The sequence below is a fragment of the Gobio gobio genome (genome assembly GCF_949357685.1).
Source record: "Gobio gobio genome assembly, chromosome: 3".
NCBI lineage: Eukaryota > Metazoa > Chordata > Actinopteri > Cypriniformes > Gobionidae > Gobio > Gobio gobio.
The window spans coordinates 63316953-63344625 of record NC_137099.1 but is presented as its reverse complement, the minus strand read 5'-3'; the positions used below and the strand labels follow the sequence as shown (position 1 = coordinate 63344625).

Genomic DNA, 27673 nt, shown 5'->3' with positions numbered 1-27673 from the left:
TTTTTTCTGTTTCAGACCCACCCAGGAGCGTCTCAGTGTCCATCAGTCCATCTGGTGTAATAGTGGAGGGAGATTCAGTGACTCTGAACTGCAGCAGTGATTCAAACCCTCCTGCTCTGAACTTCAGCTGGTTTAAAGGAGGAACGATTGTAGGACCTGGAAGTATCTATAGCCTCTCAAAGATCAGCTCTGATGACAGTGGAGAATACAAGTGTAGATCCATCAATGAACATGGAGAGAAATACTCTGATAATGTGACTCTGAACGTCATGTGTGAGTTCATTATACAACATCAGATGCTGTAAAACATTTCAGCATGTTTAATATTATTTTCATCAATAATTAGTTGTACAAAAATGTTTTATGATTCTTGTCACAATAAGTTTGATGACTGTTTTTAGATCCTCCCAGGAGCGTCTCAGTGTCCATCAGTCCATCTGGTGTAATAGTGGAGGGAGATTCAGTGACTCTGAACTGCAGCAGTGATTCAAACCCTCCTGCTCTGAACTTCAGCTGGTTTAAAGAAGGAACGATTGTAAGATCTGGAAGAATCTACAGCCTGTCAAAGATCAGCTCTGCTGACAGTGGAGAATACAAGTGCAAGTCCATCAATGAACATGGAGAGAAATACTCTGATGCTGTGACTCTAAACGTCATGTGTGAGTAACTGTGACATTAAAGCATTTAAACATAGCCAGTGATTTCAAATTTATTGTAATTTTTAATGATATTGATTTTTTTTTTTCTGTTTTAGACCCTCCCAGGAATGTCTCAGTGTCCATCAGTCCATCTGGTGTAATAGTGGAGGGAAATTCAGTGAGTCTGAGCTGCAGCAGTGATTCAAACCCTCCTGCTCTGAACTTCAACTGGTTTAAAGGAGGAATGTTTGTAAGATCTGGAAGAATCTACAGCATCTCAAAGATCAGCTCTGATGACAGTGGAGAATACAAGTGCAAGTCCATCAATGAACATGGAGAGAAATACTCTGATGCTGTGACTCTAAACGTCATGTGTGAGTAACTGTCAAGTCAACTTTATTTATATAGCGCTTTTAACAATGCAGATTTTTTCAAAGCAGCTTCACAGTGTTAAACAGGAAAATAATGCAACTGAATTTTATTCAGCCGTATAGCCGTTCTGGAGAAAACTGTGATGTCATCAGCTCATTTAAATGATCATACAGTGACAATGTGGGCATTACAGTAATTAGATCAGTAATTTAGTTTATATGGTTAATTTACTTTAATAATTAGATTTATTTGGATATTTAGTTGAAAAATTGAGTGTCCCCAACTGAGCAAGCCAAGCCAGAGGCGACAGTGGCAAGGAAACCAAAACCCCATCAGGTGACCTAATGGAGAAAAATAAACCTTGGGAGAAACCAGGCTCAGTCGGGGTGCCAGTTCTCCTCTGGCCATTTATTAAACAGCGTATGATTATTATTCTGGCAACTTTACAGGTCAGAGGTCATAATAGATCGGAATATTCTAAAGATCGGCGGCAGCACGCCGGAGATGGGTTTATTGAGGATGATGTGTTGATTAAATAATTATTAAATAGGAATAATCAAAAGATCGGAATCACGCTGTAGACGGGTTTATTGAGGATGCTGTATTGATTAAACAATTATTAAATTGCAATATTCAAAGGATCGGAGTCATCACGCCGGAGACGGGTTTATTGAGGATGCCGTATTGATGAAACAATTAGTTAAGTGCAATATTCAAAAGATCGGAGGCAACATGCCGGAGACGGGTTTATTGAGGATGACATATCGATTTAACGATTATTAAATTGTAATATTCGAACAATCGGAGTCATCACGCTGGAGACGGGTTTATTGAGGATGCCGTGTCGATGAGGCAATTTTAGGGGGAGTCTAATTGACACGGCCTCTGCAGACACTTCAGGATCATGCGTTGGTCTTTTCTGGTACACCATCTGATCTGGATACAGCCTGGATCCGGCTGACTGCAGTAGACCTCGGGATAGAACAGAGAGACTATCATTAGCGTAGATGCCATTCTTCTGATGATGTCACGAGTACATCAGGGGTTATGGGAAGTGTTCCCGGTTCCGCCTGACCTAGTTAATGCAGCCTAACAATCATTTAATTGAAAAAGTATTTTATGTGTATGCCATAGTAGAGATGTGTTTTTAGTCTAGATTTAAACTGACAGAGCGTGTCTGTACAATGTTAGGAAGACTGTTCCAGAGCTTAGGTGCTAAATAGGAAAAGGATCGACCGCCTGCAGTTGATTTCGATATTCTCGGTATTATCATCTGGCCATAGTTTAGATCGCAGTAGACGTGATGGAGTATAATGTGTTAAGAGCTCGCTCAAGTACTGGGGAGCTAAACCATTTAGTGCTTTGTAAATAATAAGCAAGATTTTAAAATGTATGCAATGTTTAATAGGGAGCATGTGCAGTGTTGAAAGAACCGGTCTAATATGGTCATACTTCCTGGTTCTAGTAAGAACTTGAGCTGCTGCGTTTTGGACCAGCTGGAGTTTATTTATTACATTTACATTTACATTTAGTCTTTTTGCAGACGCTTTTATCCAAAGCGACTTACAAATGAGGGCAATAGAAGCAGCTAGAGCAGTCGAAGGGCAACAATATCAGCAATATGCAAGTGTTGTAACAAGTCTCAGTTAGTCTAGCACAGAACAGATTTTTTTTTTTTTTTTTTTTTTTTTTTTTTTAAATAAATTAGACAGACAGACAATGAATAGAATGATAAGTGCTATTCTCGATCGGTCAGGTGTTGCTGGAAAAGATGTGTCTTTAGACGTTTTTTGAAAATGGCCACAGACTCGGCCACACGAATTGAGATAGGCAGGTCATTCCACCAGGTGGGAACGGTCCAGGAAAAGGTCCGTGACAGCGATTTCATGCCTCTTTGGTATGGCACCACAAGGCGTCGTTCACTGGCAGAACGAGGGTGTGTAAGTCTGAACGAGCGAGTTTAGGTATATTGGTGCAGAGCCAGTGGATGTTTTGAAGGCGAGCACCAGTGCCTTGAATTTAATGCGAGCGGCTATTGGTAGCCAGTGCAGACTGATGAGGAGAGGCGTGACGTGTTTTCTCTTCGGCTCACCAAAGACCAACCTCGCCGCTGCATTCTGGATCAGTTGCAAGGGTTTGGCAGTGCATGCCGGAAGGCCCGCAAGAAGAGCATTACAGTAGTCCAGTCTGGAGAGAACGAGAGCTTGGACCAGTAGTTGTGTGGCATGATCTGATAGGAAGGGTCTAACCTTCCTAATGTTGAATAGTGCAAATCTGCAGGACCGGGTTGTTGCAGTGATGTGGTCAGTGAATTTTAGCTGATCATCAATCACAACCCCAAGGTTCCTGGCTGTCCTGGACGGAGTTATGGTTGATGAACCTAGCTGAATGGAGAGATTGGGGTGAAGTGCTGGGTTGGCTGAGACCACAAGCAGTTCTGTCTTTGCAAGGTTGAGTTGCAGGTGATGTTCCTTCATCCAGGCTGAAATGTCTGTTAGGCAGGCAGCGATACGAACACCAACCGATGGATCATCAGGTTGAAATGAGAAGTAGAGTTGAGTGTCGTCGGCATAGCAGTGATAGGAAAAGCCATGTTTCTGAATGACCGATCCCAATGATGACATGTAGATGGAGAAGAGAAGTGGTCCAAGCACTGAGCCCTGGGGAACTCCAGTAGCTAGATGATGTGACTTAGACACTTCACCTCTCCATGACACCCTAAAGGACCTACCTGAGAGGTAAGACTTGAACCACTGGAGAGCGGTTCCTGAGATGCCCATCTTCATGAGAGTTGCCAGGAGGATCTGGTGATTAACTGTGTCAAAAGCAGCAGACAAATCCAGTAAGATAAGTACTGTGGATTTGGAGGCTGCTCTTGGCCGTCTCAGTGCCTCCGTAACTGAGAGCAGGGCAGTTTCAGTTGAGTGGCCGCTTTTGAAACCGGATTGGTTGATGTTCGGGAGATTGTTCTGTTCAAGAAACGTAGAGAGCTGATTAAACACAGCCCGCTCAAGTGTCTTTGCAATGAAAGGTAGAAGGGATACCGGTCTGTAGTTTTCTAAAAGTGCTGGGTTTAGAGAGGGTTTTTTAAGCAGTGGGGTTACCCGAGCCAGCTTAAATGCTGTGGGGAAAGTCCCGGTGTGAAGAGAGGTGTATAGATGATATAGATGTTTTTTTTCTGTTTCAGACCCACCCAGGAGCGTCTCAGTGTCCATCAGTCCATCTGGTGTAATAGTGGAGGGAGATTCAGTGACTCTGAACTGCAGCAGTGATTCAAACCCTCCTGCTCTGAACTTCAGCTGGTTTAAAGGAGGAACGATTGTAGGACCTGGAAGTATCTATAGCCTCTCAAAGATCAGCTCTGATGACAGTGGAGAATACAAGTGTAGATCCATCAATGAACATGGAGAGAAATACTCTGATAATGTGACTCTGAACGTCATGTGTGAGTTCATTATACAACATCAGATGCTGTAAAACATTTCAGCATGTTTAATATTATTTTCATCAATAATTAGTTGTACAAAAATGTTTTATGATTCTTGTCACAATAAGTTTGATGACTGTTTTTAGATCCTCCCAGGAGCGTCTCAGTGTCCATCAGTCCATCTGGTGTAATAGTGGAGGGAGATTCAGTGACTCTGAACTGCAGCAGTGATTCAAACCCTCCTGCTCTGAACTTCAGCTGGTTTAAAGAAGGAACGATTGTAAGATCTGGAAGAATCTACAGCCTGTCAAAGATCAGCTCTGCTGACAGTGGAGAATACAAGTGCAAGTCCATCAATGAACATGGAGAGAAATACTCTGATGCTGTGACTCTAAACGTCATGTGTGAGTAACTGTGACATTAAAGCATTTAAACATAGCCAGTGATTTCAAATTTATTGTAATTTTTAATGATATTGATTTTTTTTTTTCTGTTTTAGACCCTCCCAGGAATGTCTCAGTGTCCATCAGTCCATCTGGTGTAATAGTGGAGGGAAATTCAGTGAGTCTGAGCTGCAGCAGTGATTCAAACCCTCCTGCTCTGAACTTCAACTGGTTTAAAGGAGGAATGTTTGTAAGATCTGGAAGAATCTACAGCATCTCAAAGATCAGCTCTGATGACAGTGGAGAATACAAGTGCAAGTCCATCAATGAACATGGAGAGAAATACTCTGATGCTGTGACTCTAAACGTCATGTGTGAGTAACTGTCAAGTCAACTTTATTTATATAGCGCTTTTAACAATGCAGATTTTTTCAAAGCAGCTTCACAGTGTTAAACAGGAAAATAATGCAACTGAATTTTATTCAGCCGTATAGCCGTTCTGGAGAAAACTGTGATGTCATCAGCTCATTTAAATGATCATACAGTGACAATGTGGGCATTACAGTAATTCGATCAGTAATTTAGTTTATATGGTTAATTTACTTTAATAATTAGATTTATTTGGATATTTAGTTGAAAAATTGAGTGTCCCCAACTGAGCAAGCCAAGCCAGAGGCGACAGTGGCAAGGAAACCAAAACCCCATCAGGTGACCTAATGGAGAAAAATAAACCTTGGGAGAAACCAGGCTCAGTCGGGGTGCCAGTTCTCCTCTGGCCATTTATTAAACAGCGTATGATTATTATTCTGGCAACTTTACAGGTCAGAGGTCATAATAGATCGGAATATTCTAAAGATCGGCGGCAGCACGCCGGAGATGGGTTTATTGAGGATGATGTGTTGATTAAATAATTATTAAATAGGAATAATCAAAAGATCGGAATCACGCTGTAGACGGGTTTATTGAGGATGCTGTATTGATTAAACAATTATTAAATTGCAATATTCAAAGGATCGGAGTCATCACGCCGGAGACGGGTTTATTGAGGATGCCGTATTGATGAAACAATTAGTTAAGTGCAATATTCAAAAGATCGGAGGCAACATGCCGGAGACGGGTTTATTGAGGATGACATATCGATTTAACGATTATTAAATTGTAATATTCGAACAATCGGAGTCATCACGCTGGAGACGGGTTTATTGAGGATGCCGTGTCGATGAGGCAATTTTAGGGGGAGTCTAATTGACACGGCCTCTGCAGACACTTCAGGATCATGCGTTGGTCTTTTCTGGTACACCATCTGATCTGGATACAGCCTGGATCCGGCTGACTGCAGTAGACCTCGGGATAAGAACTTGAGCTGCTGCGTTTTGGACCAGCTGGAGTTTATTTATTACATTTACATTTAGTCATTTAGCAGACGCTTTTATCCAAAGCGACTTACAAATGAGGGCAATAGAAGCAGCTAGAGCAGTCGAAGGGCAACAATATCAGCAATATGCAAGTGCTGTAACAAGTCTCAGTTAGTCTAGCACAGAACATAATTTTTTTTTTTTTTTTAAATAAATTAGACAGACAGACAATGAATAGAATGATAAGTGCTATTCTCGATCGGTCAGGTGTTGCTGGAAAATTTGTGTCTTTAGACGTTTTTTGAAAATGGCCACAGACTCGGCCGCACGAATTGAGATAGGATCATCAGGTTGAAATGAGAAGTAGAGTTGAGTGTCGTCGGCATAGCAGTGATAGGAAAAGCCATGTTTCTGAATGACCGATCCCAATGATGACATGTAGATGGAGAAGAGAAGTGGTCCAAGCACTGAGCCCTGGGGAACTCCAGTAGCTAGATGATGTGACTTAGACACTTCACCTCTCCATGACACCCTAAAGGACCTACCTGAGAGGTAAGACTTGAACCACTGGAGAGCGGTTCCTGAGATGCCCATCTTCATGAGAGTTGCCAGGAGGATCTGGTGATTAACTGTGTCAAAAGCAGCAGACAAATCCAGTAAGATAAGTACTGTGGATTTGGAGGCTGCTCTTGCCCGTCTCAGTGCCTCCGTAACTGAGAGCAGGGCAGTTTCAGTTGAGTGGCCGCTTTTGAAACCGGATTGGTTGATGTCCGGGAGATTGTTCTGTTCAAGAAACGTAGAGAGCTGATTAAACACAGCCCGCTCAAGTGTCTTTGCAATGAAAGGTAGAAGGGATACCGGTCTGTAGTTTTCTAAAAGTGCTGGGTTTAGAGAGGGTTTTTTAAGCAGTGGGGTTACCCGAGCCAGCTTAAATGCTGCACAGTAAAATCCCCAGAGTTAAATTAACACTGCTCAGAGAACATTTGGTCCCACTCTACAGAGTGTTAAAGTAACACTGAATCAGTGTTAAAGTTAATGAGATAATTGAGAGATTAATTAAGTGATGATTGGCCATTAGTGATGAAAACCTGATGATAATGAGTAGAATCACTGAAGGAAAGAGAAAAAGAAAAACACAAGAACTACGACTGACTATAAAAAAGACATTAAATCTCTGAAGATCTCAGCAGAGGAGGATTAAACAACTCCACAAACAGCATTACCAGCTTCACACATTACTAACCAGATAGACTTTATTTCTGTCAGACGTCTCTTATTGAGAATTAACAAATGTTTTGTTTGATTTTGTTGTGAAAATTGTTAGTTTTTAATGTGACCATCATGGTGATCAGTGTTTTCTTTAGTTGGGCAGTTTGATGACATTTTAACATTAGTGTTTCTCTGGCTGCTGTAACTGAGTTTGCTATAGCAAGAGTAAACACAATCAGATGCTGTCGGCTGCTCGATGATGAGAATATGATCATTGTATAATGATTTAATTCATTGATTTTATGACTGAGTATGAGCAATATACTATTCACTTTTTTTATTGTGATTTTAGAAAAGATCCAACACTGTTTTAATCAGAAAAGCTGAATAAGTTTTGCAACCGATTGTACACTAATCGTTTCTAACTCCTGCGAGATGAACTCACACACAGACATCAAGAATCTGCCTATGAATCTCAACAATGGTGACATGCTTCATGCCACAATGCATTCTGGGAGCCATAGATGAGTTTTGCGTGATGCACCCAGAATGCATTGTGGCATGAAGCATGTCACCATTGTTGAGATTCATAGGCAGATTCTTGATCTCTGTGTGTGAGTAAAACTCGCAGGAGTTAGAAGTGCTTATTGTGTGATGTGTTATTAAACCGCAGTACAAATCTTACGTAACATTTTTTTGATAATAGTTTAGTTTCTCTGATGATAACATTGCTGGATCTTCTGCCCTAGAATCACAATGCTCCTATAATCAATGACTTTCAGGAGATCAGCAAATAAGGCACTATATGATGATAACAACTGTATCATAAACAACAAGCGTCAAGATTTTCTTGCCATTTTCACCGTAACGAACAGTTACAGCAGCCAGAGAAAAACTTATGTTGGCAAGTCAAGGGTCAAGAGCCCAATTAAAGCAAACACTAATCACAATAATGGTAACTTCAAACAACTTTAATTTTCAATAAAACATCAACATCTAAACCTCAATAAGAGCTTCTGTAGTCATCTGATAGAAATAAAGTCTGTCTGGTTAGTAATGTGTGAAGCTGGTAATGCTGTTTGTGGAGTTGTTTAATCCTCTTCTGCTGAGATCTTCAGAGATTGAATGTCTTTTTAATAGTCAGTCGTAGTTCTTGTGTTTTTCTTTTTCTCTTTCCTTCAGTGATTCTACTCATTATCATCAGGTGTTCACCACTAATGGTCAATTATCACTTAATTAATCTCTTAATTATCTCATTAACTTTAACACTGATTCAGTGTTACTTTAACACTCTGTAGAGTGGGACCAAATGTTCTCTGAGCAGTGTTAATTTAACTCTGGGGATTTTACTGTGTGTGGGGAAAGTCCCGGTGTGAAGAGAGGTGTATAGATGATATAGATGTTTTTTTCTGTTTCAGACCCACCCAGGAGCGTCTCAGTGTCCATCAGTCCATCTGGTGTAATAGTGGAGGGAGATTCAGTGACTCTGAACTGCAGCAGTGATTCAAACCCTCCTGCTCTGAACTTCAGCTGGTTTAAAGGAGGAACGATTGTAGGACCTGGAAGTATCTATAGCCTCTCAAAGATCAGCTCTGATGACAGTGGAGAATACAAGTGCAGATCCATCAATGAACATGGAGAGAAATACTCTGATAATGTGACTCTGAACGTCATGTGTGAGTTCATTATACAACATCAGATGCTGTAAAACATTTCAGCATGTTTAATATTATTTTCATCAATAATTAGTTGTACAAAAATGTTTTATGATTCTTGTCACAATAAGTTTGATGACTGTTTTTAGATCCTCCCAGGAGCGTCTCAGTGTCCATCAGTCCATCTGGTGTAATAGTGGAGGGAGATTCAGTGACTCTGAACTGCAGCAGTGATTCAAACCCTCCTGCTCTGAACTTCAGCTGGTTTAAAGAAGGAACGATTGTAAGATCTGGAAGAATCTACAGCCTGTCAAAGATCAGCTCTGCTGACAGTGGAGAATACAAGTGCAAGTCCATCAATGAACATGGAGAGAAATACTCTGATGCTGTGACTCTAAACGTCATGTGTGAGTAACTGTGACATTAAAGCATTTAAACATAGCCAGTGATTTCAAATTTATTGTGATTTTTAATGATATTGATTTTTTTTTTTCTGTTTTAGACCCTCCCAGGAATGTCTCAGTGTCCATCAGTCCATCTGGTGTAATAGTGGAGGGAAATTCAGTGAGTCTGAGCTGCAGCAGTGATTCAAACCCTCCTGCTCTGAACTTCAACTGGTTTAAAGGAGGAATGTTTGTAAGATCTGGAAGAATCTACAGCATCTCAAAGATCAGCTCTGATGACAGTGGAGAATACAAGTGCAAGTCCATCAATGAACATGGAGAGAAATACTCTGATGCTGTGACTCTAAACGTCATGTGTGAGTAACTGTCAAGTCAACTTTATTTATATAGCGCTTTTAACAATGCAGATTTTTTCAAAGCAGCTTCACAGTGTTAAACAGGAAAATAATGCAACTGAATTTTATTCAGCCGTATAGCCGTTCTGGAGAAAACTGTGATGTCATCAGCTCATTTAAATGATCATACAGTGACAATGTGGGCATTACAGTAATTAGATCAGTAATTTAGTTTATATGGTTAATTTACTTTAATAATTATATTTATTTGGATATTTAGTTGAAAAATTGAGTGTCCCCAACTGAGCAAGCCAAGCCAGAGGCGACAGTGGCAAGGAAACCAAAACCCCATCAGGTGACCTAATGGAGAAAAATAAACCTTGGGAGAAACCAGGCTAAGTCGGGGTGCCAGTTCTCCTCTGGCCATTTATTAAACAGCGTATGATTATTATTCTGGCAACTTTACAGGTCAGAGGTCATAATAGATCGGAATATTCTAAAGATCGGCGGCAGCACGCCGGAGATGGGTTTATTGAGGATGATGTGTTGATTAAATAATTATTAAATAGGAATAATCAAAAGATCGGAATCACGCTGTAGACGGGTTTATTGAGGATGCTGTATTGATTAAACAATTATTAAATTGCAATATTCAAAGGATCGGAGTCATCACGCCGGAGACGGGTTTATTGAGGATGCCGTATTGATGAAACAATTAGTTAAGTGCAATATTCAAAAGATCGGAGGCAACATGCCGGAGACGGGTTTATTGAGGATGACATATCGATTTAACGATTATTAAATTGTAATATTCGAACAATCGGAGTCATCACGCTGGAGACGGGTTTATTGAGGATGCCGTGTCGATGAGGCAATTTTAGGGGGAGTCTAATTGACACGGCCTCTGCAGACACTTCAGGATCATGCGTTGGTCTTTTCTGGTACACCATCTGATCTGGATACAGCCTGGATTCGGCTGACTGCAGTAGACCTCGGGATAGAACAGAGAGACTATCATTAGCGTAGATGCCATTCTTCTGATGATGTCACGAGTACATCAGGGGTTATGGGAAGTGTTCCCGGTTCCGCCTGACCTAGTTAATGCAGCCTAACAATCATTTAATTGAAAAAGTATTTTATGTGTATGCCATAGTAGAGATGTGTTTTTAGTCTAGATTTAAACTGACAGAGCGTGTCTGTACAATGTTAGGAAGACTGTTCCAGAGCTTAGGTGCTAAATAGGAAAAGGATCGACCGCCTGCAGTTGATTTCGATATTCTCGGTATTATCACCTGGCCATAGTTTAGATCGCAGTAGACGTGATGGAGTATAATGTGTTAAGAGCTCGCTCAAGTACTGGGGAGCTAAACCATTTAGTGCTTTGTAAATAATAAGCAAGATTTTAAAATGTATGCAATGTTTAATAGGGAGCATGTGCAGTGTTGAAAGAACCGGTCTAATATGGTCATACTTCCTGGTTCTAGTAAGAACTTGAGCTGCTGCGTTTTGGACCAGCTGGAGTTTATTTATTACATTTACATTTACATTTAGTCTTTTTGCAGACGCTTTTATCCAAAGCGACTTACAAATGAGGGCAATAGAAGCAGCTAGAGCAGTCGAAGGGCAACAATATCAGCAATATGCAAGTGTTGTAACAAGTCTCAGTTAGTCTAGCACAGAACAGAATTGTTTTTTTGTTTTTTTTTAGATAAATTAGACAGACAGACAATGAATAGAATGATAAGTGCTATTCTCGATCGGTCAGGTGTTGCTGGAAAAGATGTGTCTTTAGACGTTTTTTGAAAATGGCCACAGACTCGGCCGCACGAATTGAGATAGGATCATCAGGTTGAAATGAGAAGTAGAGTTGAGTGTCGTCGGCATAGCAGTGATAGGAAAAGCCATGTTTCTGAATGACCGATCCCAATGATGACATGTAGATGGAGAAGAGAAGTGGTCCAAGCACTGAGCCCTGGGGAACTCCAGTAGCTAGATGATGTGACTTAGACACTTCACCTCTCCATGACACCCTAAAGGACCTACCTGAGAGGTAAGACTTGAACCACTGGAGAGCGGTTCCTGAGATGCCCATCTTCATGAGAGTTGCCAGGAGGATCTGGTGATTAACTGTGTCAAAAGCAGCAGACAAATCCAGTAAGATAAGTACTGTGGATTTGGAGGCTGCTCTTGCCCTTCTCAGTGCCTCCGTAACTGAGAGCAGGGCAGTTTCAGTTGAGTGGCCGCTTTTGAAACCGGATTGGTTGATGTTCGGGAGATTGTTCTGTTCAAGAAACGTAGAGAGCTGATTAAACACAGCCCGCTCAAGTGTCTTTGCAATGAAAAGTAGAAGGGATACCGGTCTGTAGTTTTCTAAAAGTGCTGGGTTTAGAGAGGGTTTTTTAAGCAGTGGGGTTACCCGAGCCAGCTTAAATGCTGTGGGGAAAGTCCCGGTGTGAAGAGAGGTGTATAGATGATATAGATGTTTTTTTCTGTTTCAGACCCACCCAGGAGCGTCTCAGTGTCCATCAGTCCATCTGGTGTAATAGTGGAGGGAGATTCAGTGACTCTGAACTGCAGCAGTGATTCAAACCCTCCTGCTCTGAACTTCAGCTGGTTTAAAGGAGGAACGATTGTAGGACCTGGAAGTATCTATAGCCTCTCAAAGATCAGCTCTGATGACAGTGGAGAATACAAGTGCAGATCCATCAATGAACATGGAGAGAAATACTCTGATAATGTGACTCTGAACGTCATGTGTGAGTTCATTATACAACATCAGATGCTGTAAAACATTTCAGCATGTTTAATATTATTTTCATCAATAATTAGTTGTACAAAAATGTTTTATGATTCTTGTCACAATAAGTTTGATGACTGTTTTTAGATCCTCCCAGGAGCGTCTCAGTGTCCATCAGTCCATCTGGTGTAATAGTGGAGGGAGATTCAGTGACTCTGAACTGCAGCAGTGATTCAAACCCTCCTGCTCTGAACTTCAGCTGGTTTAAAGAAGGAACGATTGTAAGATCTGGAAGAATCTACAGCCTGTCAAAGATCAGCTCTGCTGACAGTGGAGAATACAAGTGCAAGTCCATCAATGAACATGGAGAGAAATACTCTGATGCTGTGACTCTAAACGTCATGTGTGAGTAACTGTGACATTAAAGCATTTAAACATAGCCAGTGATTTCAAATTTATTGTGATTTTTAATGATATTGATTTTTTTTTTTCTGTTTTAGACCCTCCCAGGAATGTCTCAGTGTCCATCAGTCCATCTGGTGTAATAGTGGAGGGAAATTCAGTGAGTCTGAGCTGCAGCAGTGATTCAAACCCTCCTGCTCTGAACTTCAACTGGTTTAAAGGAGGAATGTTTGTAAGATCTGGAAGAATCTACAGCATCTCAAAGATCAGCTCTGATGACAGTGGAGAATACAAGTGCAAGTCCATCAATGAACATGGAGAGAAATACTCTGATGCTGTGACTCTAAACGTCATGTGTGAGTCAACTTTATTTATATAGCGCTTTTAACAATGCAGATTTTTTCAAAGCAGCTTCACGGTGTTAAACAGGAAAATAATGCAACTGAATTTTATTCAGCCGTATAGCCGTTCTGGAGAAAACTGTGATGTCATCAGCTCATTTAAATGATCATACAGTGACAATGTGGGCATTACAGTAATTAGATCAGTAATTTAGTTAATATGGTTAATTTACTTTAATAATTATATTTATTTGGATATTTAGTTGAAAAATTGAGTGTCCCCAACTGAGCAAGCCAAGCCAGAGGCGACAGTGGCAAGGAAACCAAAACCCCATCAGGTGACCTAATGGAGAAAAATAAACCTTGGGAGAAACCAGGCTCAGTCGGGGTGCCAGTTCTCCTCTGGCCATTTATTAAACAGCGTATGATTATTATTCTGGCAACTTTACAGGTCAGAGGTCATAATAGATCGGAATATTCTAAAGATCGGCGGCAGCACGCCGGAGATGGGTTTATTGAGGATGATGTGTTGATTAAATAATTATTAAATAGGAATAATCAAAAGATCGGAATCACGCTGTAGACGGGTTTATTGAGGATGCTGTATTGATTAAACAATTATTAAATTGCAATATTCAAAGGATCGGAGTCATCACGCCGGAGACGGGTTTTTTGAGGATGCCGTATTGATGAAACAATTAGTTAAGTGCAATATTCAAAAGATCGGAGGCAACATGCCGGAGACGGGTTTATTGAGGATGACATATCGATTTAACGATTATTAAATTGTAATATTCGAACAATCGGAGTCATCACGCTGGAGACGGGTTTATTGAGGATGCCGTGTCGATGAGGCAATTTTAGGGGGAGTCTAATTGACACGGCCTCTGCAGACACTTCAGGATCATGCGTTGGTCTTTTCTGGTACACCATCTGATCTGGATACAGCCTGGATCCGGCTGACTGCAGTAGACCTCGGGATAGAACAGAGAGACTATCATTAGCGTAGATGCCATTCTTCTGATGATGTCACGAGTACATCAGGGGTTATGGGAAGTGTTCCCGGTTCCGCCTGACCTAGTTAATGCAGCCTATCAATCATTTAATTGAAAAAGTATTTTATGTGTATGCCATAGTAGAGATGTGTTTTTAGTCTAGATTTAAACTGACAGAGCGTGTCTGTACAATGTTAGGAAGACTGTTCCAGAGCTTATTCCTGGTGGAATGCAGGTCATTCCACCAGGTGGGAACGGTCCAGGAAAAGGTCCGTGACAGCGATTTCATGCCTCTTTGGTATGGCACCACAAGGCGTCGTTCACTGGCAGAACGAGGGTGTGTAAGTCTGAACGAGCGAGTTTAGGTATATTGGTGCAGAGCCAGTGGATGTTTTGAAGGCGAGCACCAGTGCCTTGAATTTAATGCGAGCGGCTATTGGTAGCCAGTGCAGACTGATGAGGAGAGGCGTGACGTGTTTTCTCTTCGGCTCACCAAAGACCAACCTCGCCGCTGCATTCTGGATCAGTTGCAAGGGTTTGGCAGTGCATGCCGGAAGGCCCGCAAGAAGAGCATTACAGTAGTCCAGTCTGGAGAGAACGAGAGCTTGGACCAGTAGTTGTGTGGCATGATCTGATAGGAAGGGTCTAACCTTCCTAATGTTGAATAGTGCAAATCTGCAGGACCGGGTTGTTGCAGTGATGTGGTCAGTGAATTTTAGCTGATCATCAATCACAACCCCAAGGTTCCTGGCTGTCCTGGACGGAGTTATGGTTGATGAACCTAGCTGAATGGAGAGATTGGGGTGAAGTGCTGGGTTGGCTGAGACCACAAGCAGTTCTGTCTTTGCAAGGTTGAGTTGCAGGTGATGTTCCTTCATCCAGGCTGAAATGTCTGTTAGGCAAGCAGCGATACGAACACCAACCGATGGATCATCAGGTTGAAATGAGAAGTAGAGTTGAGTGTCGTCGGCATAGCAGTGATAGGAAAAGCCATGTTTCTGAATGACCGATCCCAATGATGACATGTAGATGGAGAAGAGAAGTGGTCCAAGCACTGAGCCCTGGGGAACTCCAGTAGCTAGATGATGTGACTTAGACACTTCACCTCTCCATGACACCCTAAAGGACCTACCTGAGAGGTAAGACTTGAACCACTGGAGAGCGGTTCCTGAGATGCCCATCTTCATGAGAGTTGCCAGGAGGATCTGGTGATTAACTGTGTCAAAAGCAGCAGACAAATCCAGTAAGATAAGTACTGTGGATTTGGAGGCTGCTCTTGCCCGTCTCAGTGCCTCCGTAACTGAGAGCAGGGCAGTTTCAGTTGAGTGGCCGCTTTTGAAACCGGATTGGTTGATGTCCGGGAGATTGTTCTGTTCAAGAAACGTAGAGAGCTGATTAAACACAGCCCGCTCAAGTGTCTTTGCAATGAAAGGTAGAAGGGATACCGGTCTGTAGTTTTCTAAAAGTGCTGGGTTTAGAGAGGGTTTTTTAAGCAGTGGGGTTACCCGAGCCAACTTAAATGCTGTGGGGAAAGTCCCGGTGTTAAGAGAGGTGTATAGATGATATAGATGTTTTTTTCTGTTTCAGACCCACCCAGGAGCGTCTCAGTGTCCATCAGTCCATCTGGTGTAATAGTGGAGGGAGATTCAGTGACTCTGAACTGCAGCAGTGATTCAAACCCTCCTGCTCTGAACTTCAGCTGGTTTAAAGAAGGAACGATTGTAAGATCTGGAAGAATCTACAGCCTGTCAAAGATCAGCTCTGCTGACAGTGGAGAATACAAGTGCAAGTCCATCAATGAACATGGAGAGAAATACTCTGATGCTGTGACTCTAAACGTCATGTGTGAGTAACTGTGACATTAAAGCATTTAAACATAGCCAGTGATTTCAAATTTATTGTGATTTTTAATGATATTGATTTTTTTTTTCTGTTTTAGACCCTCCCAGGAATGTCTCAGTGTCCATCAGTCCATCTGGTGTAATAGTGGAGGGAAATTCAGTGAGTCTGAGCTGCAGCAGTGATTCAAACCCTCCTGCTCTGAACTTTAGCTGGTTTAAAGGAGGAACGATTGTAGGACCTGGAAGTATCTATAGCCTTTCAAAGATCAGCTCTGATGACAGTGGAGAATACAAGTGCAGATCCATCAATGAACATGGAGAGAAATACTCTGATAATGTGACTCTGAACGTCATGTGTGAGTTCATTATACAACATCAGATGCTGTAAAACATTTCAGCATGTTTAATATTATTTTCATCAATAATTAGTTGTACAAAAATGTTTTATAATTCTTGTCACAATAAGTTTGATGACTGTTTTTAGATCCTCCCAGGAGCGTCTCAGTGTCCATCAGTCCATCTGGTGTAATAGTGGAGGGAGATTCAGTGACTCTGAACTGCAGCAGTGATTCAAACCCTCCTGCTCTGAACTTCAGCTGGTTTAAAGAAGGAACGATTGAAAGATCTGGAAGAATCTACAGCCTGTCAAAGATCAGCTCTGCTGACAGTGGAGAATACAAGTGCAAGTCCATCAATGAACATGGAGAGAAATACTCTGATGCTGTGACTCTGAACGTCATGTGTGAGTTCATTATACAACATCAGATGCTGTAAAACATTTCAGCATGTTTAATATTATTTTCATCAATAATTAGTTGTACAAAAATGTTTTATGATTCTTGTCACAATAAGTTTGATGACTGTTTTTAGACCCACCCAGGAGCGTCTCAGTGTCCATCAGTCCATCTGGTGTAATAGTGGAGGGAGATTCAGTGACTCTGAACTGCAGCAGTGATTCAAACCCTCCTGCTCTGAACTTCAGCTGGTTTAAAGGAGGAACGTTTGTAGGATCTGGAAGAATCTACAGCCTGTCAAAGATCAGCTCTGATGACAGTGGAGAATACAAGTGCAAGTCCATCAATGAACATGGAGAGAAATACTCTGATGCTGTGACTCTAAACGTCATGTGTGAGTAACTGTGACATTAAAGCATTTAAACATAGCCAGTGATTTCAAATTTATTGTGATTTTTAATGATATTGATTTTTTTTTTTCTGTTTTAGACCCTCCCAGGAATGTCTCAGTGTCCATCAGTCCATCTGGTGTAATAGTGGAGGGAGATTCAGTGACTCTGAACTGCAGCAGTGATTCAAACCCTCCTGCTCTGAACTTCAGCTGGTTTAAAGGAGGAACGTTTGTAAGATCTGGAAGAATTTACAGCCTCTCAAAGATCAGCTCTGATAACAGTGGAGAATACAAGTGCAGATCCATCAATGAACATGGAGAGAAATACTCTGATGCTGTGACTCTAAACGTCAAGTGTGAGTAACTGTGACAGTAAATCATTTAAACATAGCCAGTGATTTCAAATTTATTGTGATTTTTAATGATATTGATGAATTTGTTTCTGTTTCAGACCCTCCCAGGAGTGTCTCAGTGTCCATCAGTCCATCTGGTGTAATAGTGGAGGGAGATTCAGTGACTCTGAGCTGCAGCAGTAATTCAAACCCTCCTGCTCTGAACTTCAACTGGTTTAAAGGAGGAACGATTGTAGGATCTGGAAGAATCTACAGCATCTCAAAGATCAGCTCTGATGACAGTGGAGAATACAAGTGCAAGTCCATCAATGAACATGGAGAGAAATACTCTGATAATGTGACTCTAAGCGTCATGTGTGAGTAACTGTGACATGAAAGGCTTTAAAGGGGTGGTAAAACACATTCTTTTGAAGGCTTGATTGTGTTTGTGGGGTGCACTGTAACATGTGTTCATGCTTCGTTTAAAAAAAAAATTGCAATATTTTTCATATATTTGACCTTTATTCTACACTGCTCTGTCCCTCCTTGTAAAACGGTCTGATGCTTTCCGGGTTCTATGAAGCCAGTCCCTCAAAAATACGCGATGGGCTCAGATTGGTTAGCTGGCCCAGTGTGTTGTGATTCGCTAACCGCAGTGCACGTTTATCGGAAACGCCACGCCCCTTACCTTTACCGGTAGACTGTGCTTTGGTCAGTATTAGAAACAATGGCGTCAATAAAACCATACCAATCTGAGCCCGAATCAGACCCAGAACATTTCAGTGAAGATGATCGAGCAGAACCTGTTCAGTCTTCAAGAGTAAAGACTGCGGATCTATAGTGTTTTTCAGTCTTCTCCTCTGACCCTGTCTTTCTTGTGCCTTATGATGGGCAGCATATATCTTCGACCTGTTCCCCTCTGTCTCAAACACATGCATATAACATGCTGTATGTTAAACACCCATCCCCAGACCTGCAATCCGGATGAAAATAACAGTGTTTCGTCGGCATTGCAGCAACACCACTCCTGCCTATACCACTATACCACAACAACAGCGATACAAAATGGCCTCACCCCCCCTTATTTAATATTCACGGAGGAGGGGTTTATGTAAATATTGGGGCTGGTGATGTCACCAACCCTGGAGGAATGTCTGTAGACGCCTACTGGCCGTTTGCTGTAGTCCTTAGAAATTGATTTCTTTAAAAGCAAATATCTCCCTTTGCTTTAAACTTTGAACGTTGTAACTTTGCAGATGTAGTTTATGCTCAAGCAGCAACATCACACGCTAGCTAAAGTTAGAATAGTGAAATCGTGGTATACGAACCCTTTAAACATATCCAGTGATTTTAAATTTGTTGTGATTTGTAATGATATTGATGTGGTTTTTTTCTGTTTCAGACCCACCCAGGAGCGTCTCAGTGTTGATGAGTGGATCTGGTGTAATAGTGGAGGGAGATTCAGTGACACTGAGCTGCAGAAGTGATTCAAACCCTCCGGCTCTGAACTTCAGCTGGTTTAAGGAGAATGAAACCTCAGCTGTTGGATCTGGACAGAGTTTCAGTGCACTACAGAGTGGACGCTTCTACTGTCAGGCTCACAATCAATATGGATCTCAGAGATCAGATGATGTAACTGTGACTGTTAAAGGTAGAGCAGCTCATATACTTAGTTTACTCTTTCTATAGTGATGCAAATTAATCTGTTCAGATGTTTTACACTTGTGTCTAAGTTATAGGACATCCGATGATATTATACGTATCCATTGGAGTGGTTTGTGGAGCTGCAGGGATCATCATGATGGCACTGATTTGGTAAGATATGTGTCTTTGGTATGTGTGAACGAATGAGTGACTGTGAATTCAGTGAGACGGCATGATGTCAAAGCTAAATTTCCAGTTTTCCATCTTATCTTTCCACACTGACAGCGATTCAATTAGTAATTGAACGAGGAAGTCTTGAGCTCACATCACTACTGCAGTAAACCCTGAAGATACACCAGATTTCATCACATTCAAAACGGCCCATTCTAAAGAGAAATCTCTTCACTCATAACTGTGTATTAAACATAAAATGCATTCCGATTGGTTGTAATTGTGTCAAATCATTCTCTTTAAAGGGGAAGCAGGTGGATGAAAAAGAGAAATGATGCACATGAGTCTCAGGTGAGAAAAATAATTTGTAATGAGAATCTTGCTAGAGAGAGACCAATCTACTTTGAGTGTAACTAAACGAGCGATATTTAGATCTGTTGGCCTGCCCTGCAGCTTGCATATATAATGAGCAGCAGGTGCTTTTTTCACTCAGAAGCCGTGCTGGTGACCCGGCCGCCCTAGTGGTGGTACAGAAACTGTGGCAACGGGATGTAACGTCTCAGTTCCCTTCATCAGGGAATGAGGGTTACATATACATAACATTCCCTTTCAGTCAGTTGCGTTCGCTGTTATGTTGATGACTGATGTAATGGGAATCCTTCAAAAGTACCACAGATGCTGCCCCTTCCAGTGCCCTGCTGCGGAAGCCACATCCTGCCCACAGGGAGGTAACTGTGGAACTACACACATGGTCTAACCCACTAGGGCCGTACTACATTTGGAATGTCTCAGGGTTGGCTTCAACCTAGTTAGGGAGGAAGCTACACCTGGTAGAGACGACAGAGCGGACTCTGTCAAGGGAAAGACGCATGCTTCCGATTAGGAGCTATACCCTTGCTCTGAGGAAAGACCTGCTTTCACGTCCAGACCTCTGGAATCTCCATGTCTGGTCTCTGGATGGGATGCAGAGGTTCTTGGTGACCTACCCCAGGAGGTAGTGAACACCATCACTTCAGCGCATGCCTGGAAGTGGAACCTGTTTGTCGAGTGGTGTTCTTCTCACCGAGAACACCCCCGTACTTGACTGATCAGGGCCATGCTTTCATTCCTCTGAGAAATGCACCATGGAGGGGCTGTTGCGAGGAGTAAGAGTTCTGGGAACCAGGTCTGGTTGGGCCAGTAATGCACAACTAACAAGACCTGCTCCTCATCCTCCCTGACTATGCACAGTGTCTGTGCGAGTAGGCTCACTGGGCGAAACGCATATCTGCGCAGGCCCCCGGGAGCCAGCTGTGTGCCACTGCATCCGTGCCGTGTGTCCCCTCAGTCAGGGAGTAAAACAGCTGTCAAGGAGACATTAATGGAGAGGCAAACAGGTCTAACTGAGCGACTCCAAAATGTCTCCCGATCAGCTGGACCACCTGGGGATGGAGTTTCCACTCTTCTGGGTGCACAGGCTGTCATGAAAGCTCGTCGGCGGCATACTTGGGCACGCCCAGAATTTAAATGACACAAAGCGACCTCAGATGCATCTGACTCCATAGAAGGAGATGGCAGGCGATTTGCGACATGCAATGGGAGCGCACACCACCTTGTTGGTTGATGTACACAATGCCGTACGGACCAATCTGTCTTTGCCCTGTAGCAGCTTTTTTAGGTTGTGCAGAGCAAGACGTACTGCTAGCAACTCAAGGCTGTTGATGTGCCAAAGAAGATGTCAGCTGGCAGCTCAAAGGGACATGTTTAGGTCCATCCGTGGTTTTCCCGGCGGATAAGCTCTCACGGATATTCTTGGCTCTCTCAGAGTGTCAAGCAGACCCACGGCTAAGCGGCGGCTGGACAACAGCAGAGGGGACTTCGTAGTCTCAGCCTATTTAGGCATGTGAGACATCGTGGCCATCAGATGAGGACAGGAACGATTGCATTGAAAAATGCACGAATGTAATAACATCTTTAAAAAGACACACTTTCAGGAAAATTAACCCTCTTAAAGTGCTGAAGCACGCAGGGGAATGGCCGCACCAACACTAGCAGGGATAAGTGCAGCCTGAAGACGCAACTTCTCTCAGGCTGAGTGAACAGCAGTCTCATTGAAGACGCTCTCACTCAACAGTTGTTTTAAAGTGCTCTTCAGAGATCGCGACCACTGCTGCAGTGCCATCACACCAACACCGATCAAAGAGGCTCGTAGGAAACACTCTAGTAAATTGTAGAGCAGAAACAGTTGAATCGCTTGGCTCCTCTGGTAAAGCAGAAGATGCTAGCTCAATGGCGGGGCAGGTGATGCAAATATCGCCTGCCAATGTGCATTGGCTCGTTTAGTTACACTCAAAGTAGATTGGTCTCTCTAGCGAGATTCCTATTATGTCAGTCATTGAACTAAAAGATTAAAAGAAGGATCTAAAAGAAGATCCTTTCCTCATGAATGTCCTTGATGCTTTTAATTAAATATTTCATCATTAATGTTCTTTCTTTCTTTCTTTTTTTCTTTCTTAATCAAGAAGAGTCTGTAGTGTTTTGAACACACAGGAAATATATGACAGCCCTTATTCATCTCTTTGTGGGTGGAGCCCTGGATGATTGACAGGAGTGCCGTGATGACGTGACAGTAATTTAGGGATCATTTTATAGATGGATGGTGAAAATGGAAGTAATCGGTTAATGAATTGATGTTAGAGTGTGTAATCACTGAAGTGTGTTTTTCTTTAAGCTTTATCAAGTATGAAGCTTATTTAGATTACCAATATTTTTAATTATGAGTATCAGTTTTTATTATGTTTCAAATGAAATGCCAAAACAGTAACACTTTATTTTAAGGGTCCAGAATAATGCATTAGTTAAGCATTAATTAAGGGTTAACTTGTTCACAACTAAGCATTAGTTAAGCACAAACACAATAGTAATTAATTATTAACTTTACATTTTAAGGGTCCGTAATTATGCATGAGTTAAACTAGTAATTAATGATTTGCTTGTTCACAATTATGCATTAGTTAAGCATGGACACAATAGTTATTAATGATTAACTTAACATTACAGTATGGGCAAATTATCCATTATTTACAACTTAATAAGCCATATATTATTTTTCTGTAGCTATGTAATTATATGTCTGTATTTTCTGTTAAGTTAACTGAACAATAAGCTAGTAATTATGTTTAATTACTGCTGATTTTGCCGTTATAAATTGCTAAAATAGTGTAATAAAGACAATTTGAGCCCCTATTCTAAAGTGAAAGTTTTATTCTCATTAATTATGGCACTTTTTGAATGATATTTAAGTTTATTAACCAGAATAAGCCAATAATTAAGCCTAACTACCATTAATACAGTACAAATAAAGGCAATTTTGACCCTCTATTCTAAAGTGAAAGTTTAATCCTCATTAATTATGGCATTTATTGAATTATATTTAAGTTTATTAACCAGAATAAGCCATTAATTAAGCCTAACTACCATTAATACAGTACTAATAAAGGCAATTTGACCCCCTATTCTAAAGTGAAAGTTTAATCCTCATTAATTATGGCACTTATTCAGTGATATTTACGTTTATTAACCAGAATAAGCCATTAATTAAGCCTAACTACCATTAATAAAGTACTAATAAAAGGCAATTTGACCCCCTATTCTAAAGTGAAAGTTGTATCCTCACTAACTATGGCACTTATTGAGTTATCACTAAACATTTCGCTGTTTGTGACTTCTGTTGCAAACTCGGTTCAAAGGATTACATTAAACAAAACTTCACTTTAAAACTCTAAAATGAATAACATTTATGTAATCATTTAACCATTATTTATCATGTAATACTTATTTTGTTTGCCGTGGACACAATGACTATAAAGTACACCAAAACGCAACATAAATTCACAAAATACACCAATTTAATTTGTTCGCTGTAATCCACATCTTTAGAATCCATACGAGGAACTTCTTTATCCAGCGATCTTCATCTTCATGTTCAACAACGACCGTAAACAAATCCCGCGCACGTTATGAATTCAAAAATCTCACTTTACGGCAGTGATATCAAACGCTCATTGGCTCTCGCCTGCTTCGTCATAGATTGCGACATGCCGTGTTTTAGTGTTTGAATGAGAAACACGCGCGCCTTCAAATAGTAGAGTGTCACGACACACACACAGGAAACAGTAAGATCCATTTGCAGTATCTTTATTAGGGTAATCCGTACTCACAAAACCAGTCCAGGCAAGGGTAAAACTGTAGTTTAGGAGTGAATGACATCGTGGGGGAGAAGGACCTTTAGTGGTCACCCGGGGAAACACAAACCCAACACTGTGACATAACCCCCCCTCTACGGAGGTCAGAAACAGAGTGTTCAAGGCGGTCACCCAAAATAACCCAAGTCCCAAAAATCCAAACGCGCCTGGGAGCTCCATGCTCTCAGACCTACCCGGCCAGCCCAGGGAGGGTGCCTCGTCCCGGGCACGGTCAGATTGGTGGGGCCCTCTTGGAGGGTGGTTGCGAGCAAAGACGGGCTCAAAACGACCCATCCGGGTTTTGACAAAAGCGGGGGAAACACTGGCCGGAGAACCACAGGGTTGAAGGCAGTCACCCAAGCCCACAAGGTGCCCTTCTGGGCGGGTAAGAGAAGCTGGAGCGGAGACCCCCTGGAGGAGAGGGAACCAGGGTGTCTGTGGCGGTCACCCAAGCCCACCAGAGGCCTCTCTGGGCGGGTAAGAGAAACTGGAGCAGAGACCCTCTGGAGGAGAGGGAACCAGGGTGTTCGTGGCGGTCACCCAAGCCCACAAGGTGCCCTTCCGGGCGGGTAAGAGAAGCTGGAGCGGAGACCCCCTGGAGGAGAGGGAACCAGGGTGTCTGTGGCGGTGTCTAGATTCGAGCCCACAACGCAAAACACTCGAAAATGTTCATACGAGCCGGAACTTCTCCAGACTGAGCATGCCTCCTCCTCTCCCTCTCGGTGGCTGGGGAAGAGACATGAAAACCCACACTGCTGGACCTATGCATGACGGAGTCCTTCTGTCACGACACACACACAGGAAACAGTAAGATCCATTTGCAGTATCTTTATTAGGGTAATCCGTACTCACAAAACCAGTCCAGGCAAGGGTAAAACTCCAAATAGTCAATCCAAACACAAGAACAAACACAAGAAAACAGGACCCAGACTTCGGCAGTGACATGACATATAACAAGGACTCTGTGACAACACTGAAACAAACAGGGTATATATACACACAGATACTAACAAGGTGACGGGAAACAGCTGTGTGCAATGAGTGACAGAACAGGATGATGGGAAATATAGTTTAGGAGTGAATGACACCGTGGGGGAGGAGGACCTCTAGTGGTCACCCGGGGAAACACAAACCCGACACTCTGACATAGAGTGAAGCTTAAATTAAATGACTTAAATTCTCTATATCGCCAGAGAGGACTCCGACTGCAAAACATCTTCATTTGGACTACTATTGGTACCGCTTTTGACATTTTCACAATAAAGACATTTTTGTGATTACACTTTTGTTATGTTTTTTCTTTATAAGTTCACCCTAACGTTACATACTTTTAAGAAATGGTTATGTGTAGGTTTAGAGGTTTGAGTGAGATTAGTGGCTCATATAATTGTAATGCTATATTGTTACTAAAATGTAAATTTTCCAAAACATTTCTGCTCATTAAGTTGTATTGTCATTTTTTATGTTTGGGTTTAGGGATATAACATCTATCTATAAAATAGTAAAAGGGGAATTGTACATCTTTTTTTATGATATAAAATATATTTTTCAGGTTTTTTTTCTGTAATACATAATACGTTTGTTTCAATGTTAACCTTACCTTAAACCATTTAACCAAATATACAAATATATAACAAAAGTATGTTTTGTGTCCGTAAAAGCTGCTTATTCTGGTCAATAAACTTAAATATCACTCAATAAGTGCCATAATTAATGAGGATAAAACTTTCACTTTAGAATAGGGGGTCAAATTGCCTTTATTAGTACTGTATTAATGGTAGTTAGGCTTAATTATTGGCTTATTCTGGTTAATAAACTTAAATATCATTCAATAAGTGCCATAATTAATGAAAATAAAAAAATTCACTTCAGAATAGGGGCTCAAATTGTCTTTATTACACTATTTTAGCTATTTGTAACGGCAAAATCAGCAGTAATTAAACATAATTACTAGCTTATTGTTCAGTTAACTTAACAGAAAATACACAGACATATAATTACATCGCTACAGAAAAATAATATATGTTAATCATTAATAACTATTGTGTCCATTCTTAACTAATGCATAATTGTGAACAAGCAAATCATTAATTACTAGTTTAACTCATGCATAATTACGGACCCTTTAAATGTAAAGTTAATCATTAATTACTAGTGTGTTTGTGCTTAACTAATGCTTAGTTGTGAACAAGTTAATCCTTAATCAATGCTTAACTAATGCATTATTCTGGACTCTTAAAATAAATTGTTACCCATCATTCATTTTTATTGAAAATGAATGCCTTTCCGATCTGATATGTAATGGGAAAAGGGAGTAGAGTGAGTTCGCTACCCTTTCTGCTACCCGTACACCCCTACATATCTGAGGGCTTGAGACTGCTGTTAGCTAAAACTAACACCAATTCATGTAAACCCGAAAACCAATGCCTGTCACAAGCCGCGTTTCCATTACTGATTTGCGCAAAACTCTTAATATATTTTCTAAAAGTCGATAAAAAAATATAGCGAAATGACGGTGTTTACATTAACTGATGTTATGCGACTAAAACTAATTTTTTCGTCTTGTGATAAGTCATTCCAAAAAGTATGCTACGTATGTTGTTAGGTTTATGTATATCCCAGCCACCACACACCATTATTTTTAATGGAAGGAGACGTGTGTGTTATTCAAGCACTGATGGCAAGGAAAGCACCTTATACTTGAGCGGCACGTATGAGGTGTGTGTTTGTGTGTTTCTCTCTCTTATCTGCGTCAAGCTCTTGTTAAATTGTGGCATTTTCTATTCTATTGTTTTTTATGAGTTTAATAAGGAACTCTGTCTCGTCTTCTGTCCAAACATACCGCGCCATCTGTAAAGATTGATCCACTTTTACGTACGCCAGGTTATGGTGACGCATTGCAGCCACATACAGAGAAGAGCGAAATGTTTGAATTTGCATGGTAGTAACACAAAGTTTTACCACTTCGTTATTTTGGCTTGGAATTTCGTTTGTTGGAAATATGAACTGAATTTAGAAATGCTTTTGAAATGAAAAATATATTTTTGAAATGAAGACAGTGTTTGGAGTGAAGTGCAAAATAATCTGTTCCCTGAATCCACGGCCTTTGCTGTTATTGTGAGTGTACACAAATAAAAGTAGACAGTTTATATAGTTTACAATTATTTCTTGCACTTATCTGAATGGCTAAAAATGACGGAGTATGTGAGTTGTTTCCGCTGTCATAAAAGAAAAAAATCCTTTAGAAGGCGCCGACGACTTCGTTGGACAGAGGGTTAAAGAAAACGTTTCCTATTTAGTTTCATAGTTAGGCAATGTTTAAATATTATAATCTTGTGATTATAATATTAAGTGAGCAGCATGAGTAAGAATCAGATGCGCATATGTCTGGGGACATGGATTTTGAGCACTTTGTTGAATTTTGTTTTCTAGAAAGTCTTTTTTTTAAATTAATTTTGTTTTGTATAAATTGTATTTTAATTTTGATCAATATTTAATCACATATTTGGCTGTATATTTAATAAATAAGAAGCAAACCAAGATCGTCCAGAATGGATTGACGTGCCAAACTGGCCTGTTTCTGCGGCCTTTAAGTAAGACTGAAACTACAGCGTCTTTCTGTTTTAATACATTTCTTGAATATATGTCTTAATTACAGTAGGCCTATAGATAGTTATTATATTTGTGGCTGCACCGGGGTCTGTCATTACTAGCTTAAAGTTACGCCACTGTCCTTATTAGGAGAAAATATATCAACGACATAAGATCTCGTTATTACGACATACTTGAGTGGAAAAATATAGATCCTATGTGGCATTAATGCTTCACCGTACCAGGTGACCTGTAAATGTGGAAAACTTTTTACATTGCAGTTTTGCAATGTTTCCATTACCCTTCTAATTGCACAAATTTAAATTGTGAATTGAAAATACACCCAATGGAAACGCTGCCACATAGGGCCTACATATTTTTTTCTTCCCACTCAAGTATGTCCACTCAAGTATGTCGTAATAACAAGATCTTATGTTGTTGAAACTACATATATTGTCTCCTAATAATCTCCGATGTAGATGGCTCACTGTCC

General features: G+C 41.0%; 1 protein-coding gene across 1 annotated transcript in view; it reads left to right on the top strand.

The window, feature by feature from the left end:
- LOC307124231 (sialoadhesin-like) overlaps nt 1-23128 on the top strand; it is a gene marked incomplete at its 5' end in the record, with an annotated part of 56152 nt that extends 33024 nt beyond the window's left edge. Inside the window, 15 exons of the mRNA XM_079813280.1 lie at nt 9189-9446; nt 9542-9799; nt 12277-12534; nt 12663-12920; nt 13016-13273; nt 15841-16098; nt 16193-16450; nt 16579-16836; nt 16965-17222; nt 17318-17575; nt 17671-17928; nt 18954-19202; nt 19285-19366; nt 19672-19717; nt 21868-23128. Of these exons, the coding sequence (XP_079669406.1) occupies nt 9189-9446; nt 9542-9799; nt 12277-12534; nt 12663-12920; nt 13016-13273; nt 15841-16098; nt 16193-16450; nt 16579-16836; nt 16965-17222; nt 17318-17575; nt 17671-17928; nt 18954-19202; nt 19285-19366; nt 19672-19717; nt 21868-21879 (3227 nt within the window). The 3' untranslated portion in view covers nt 21880-23128. The remainder of the gene's footprint in view (nt 1-9188; nt 9447-9541; nt 9800-12276; nt 12535-12662; nt 12921-13015; nt 13274-15840; nt 16099-16192; nt 16451-16578; nt 16837-16964; nt 17223-17317; nt 17576-17670; nt 17929-18953; nt 19203-19284; nt 19367-19671; nt 19718-21867) is intronic.
- Between the last annotated feature and the right edge of the window lie 4545 nt (nt 23129-27673).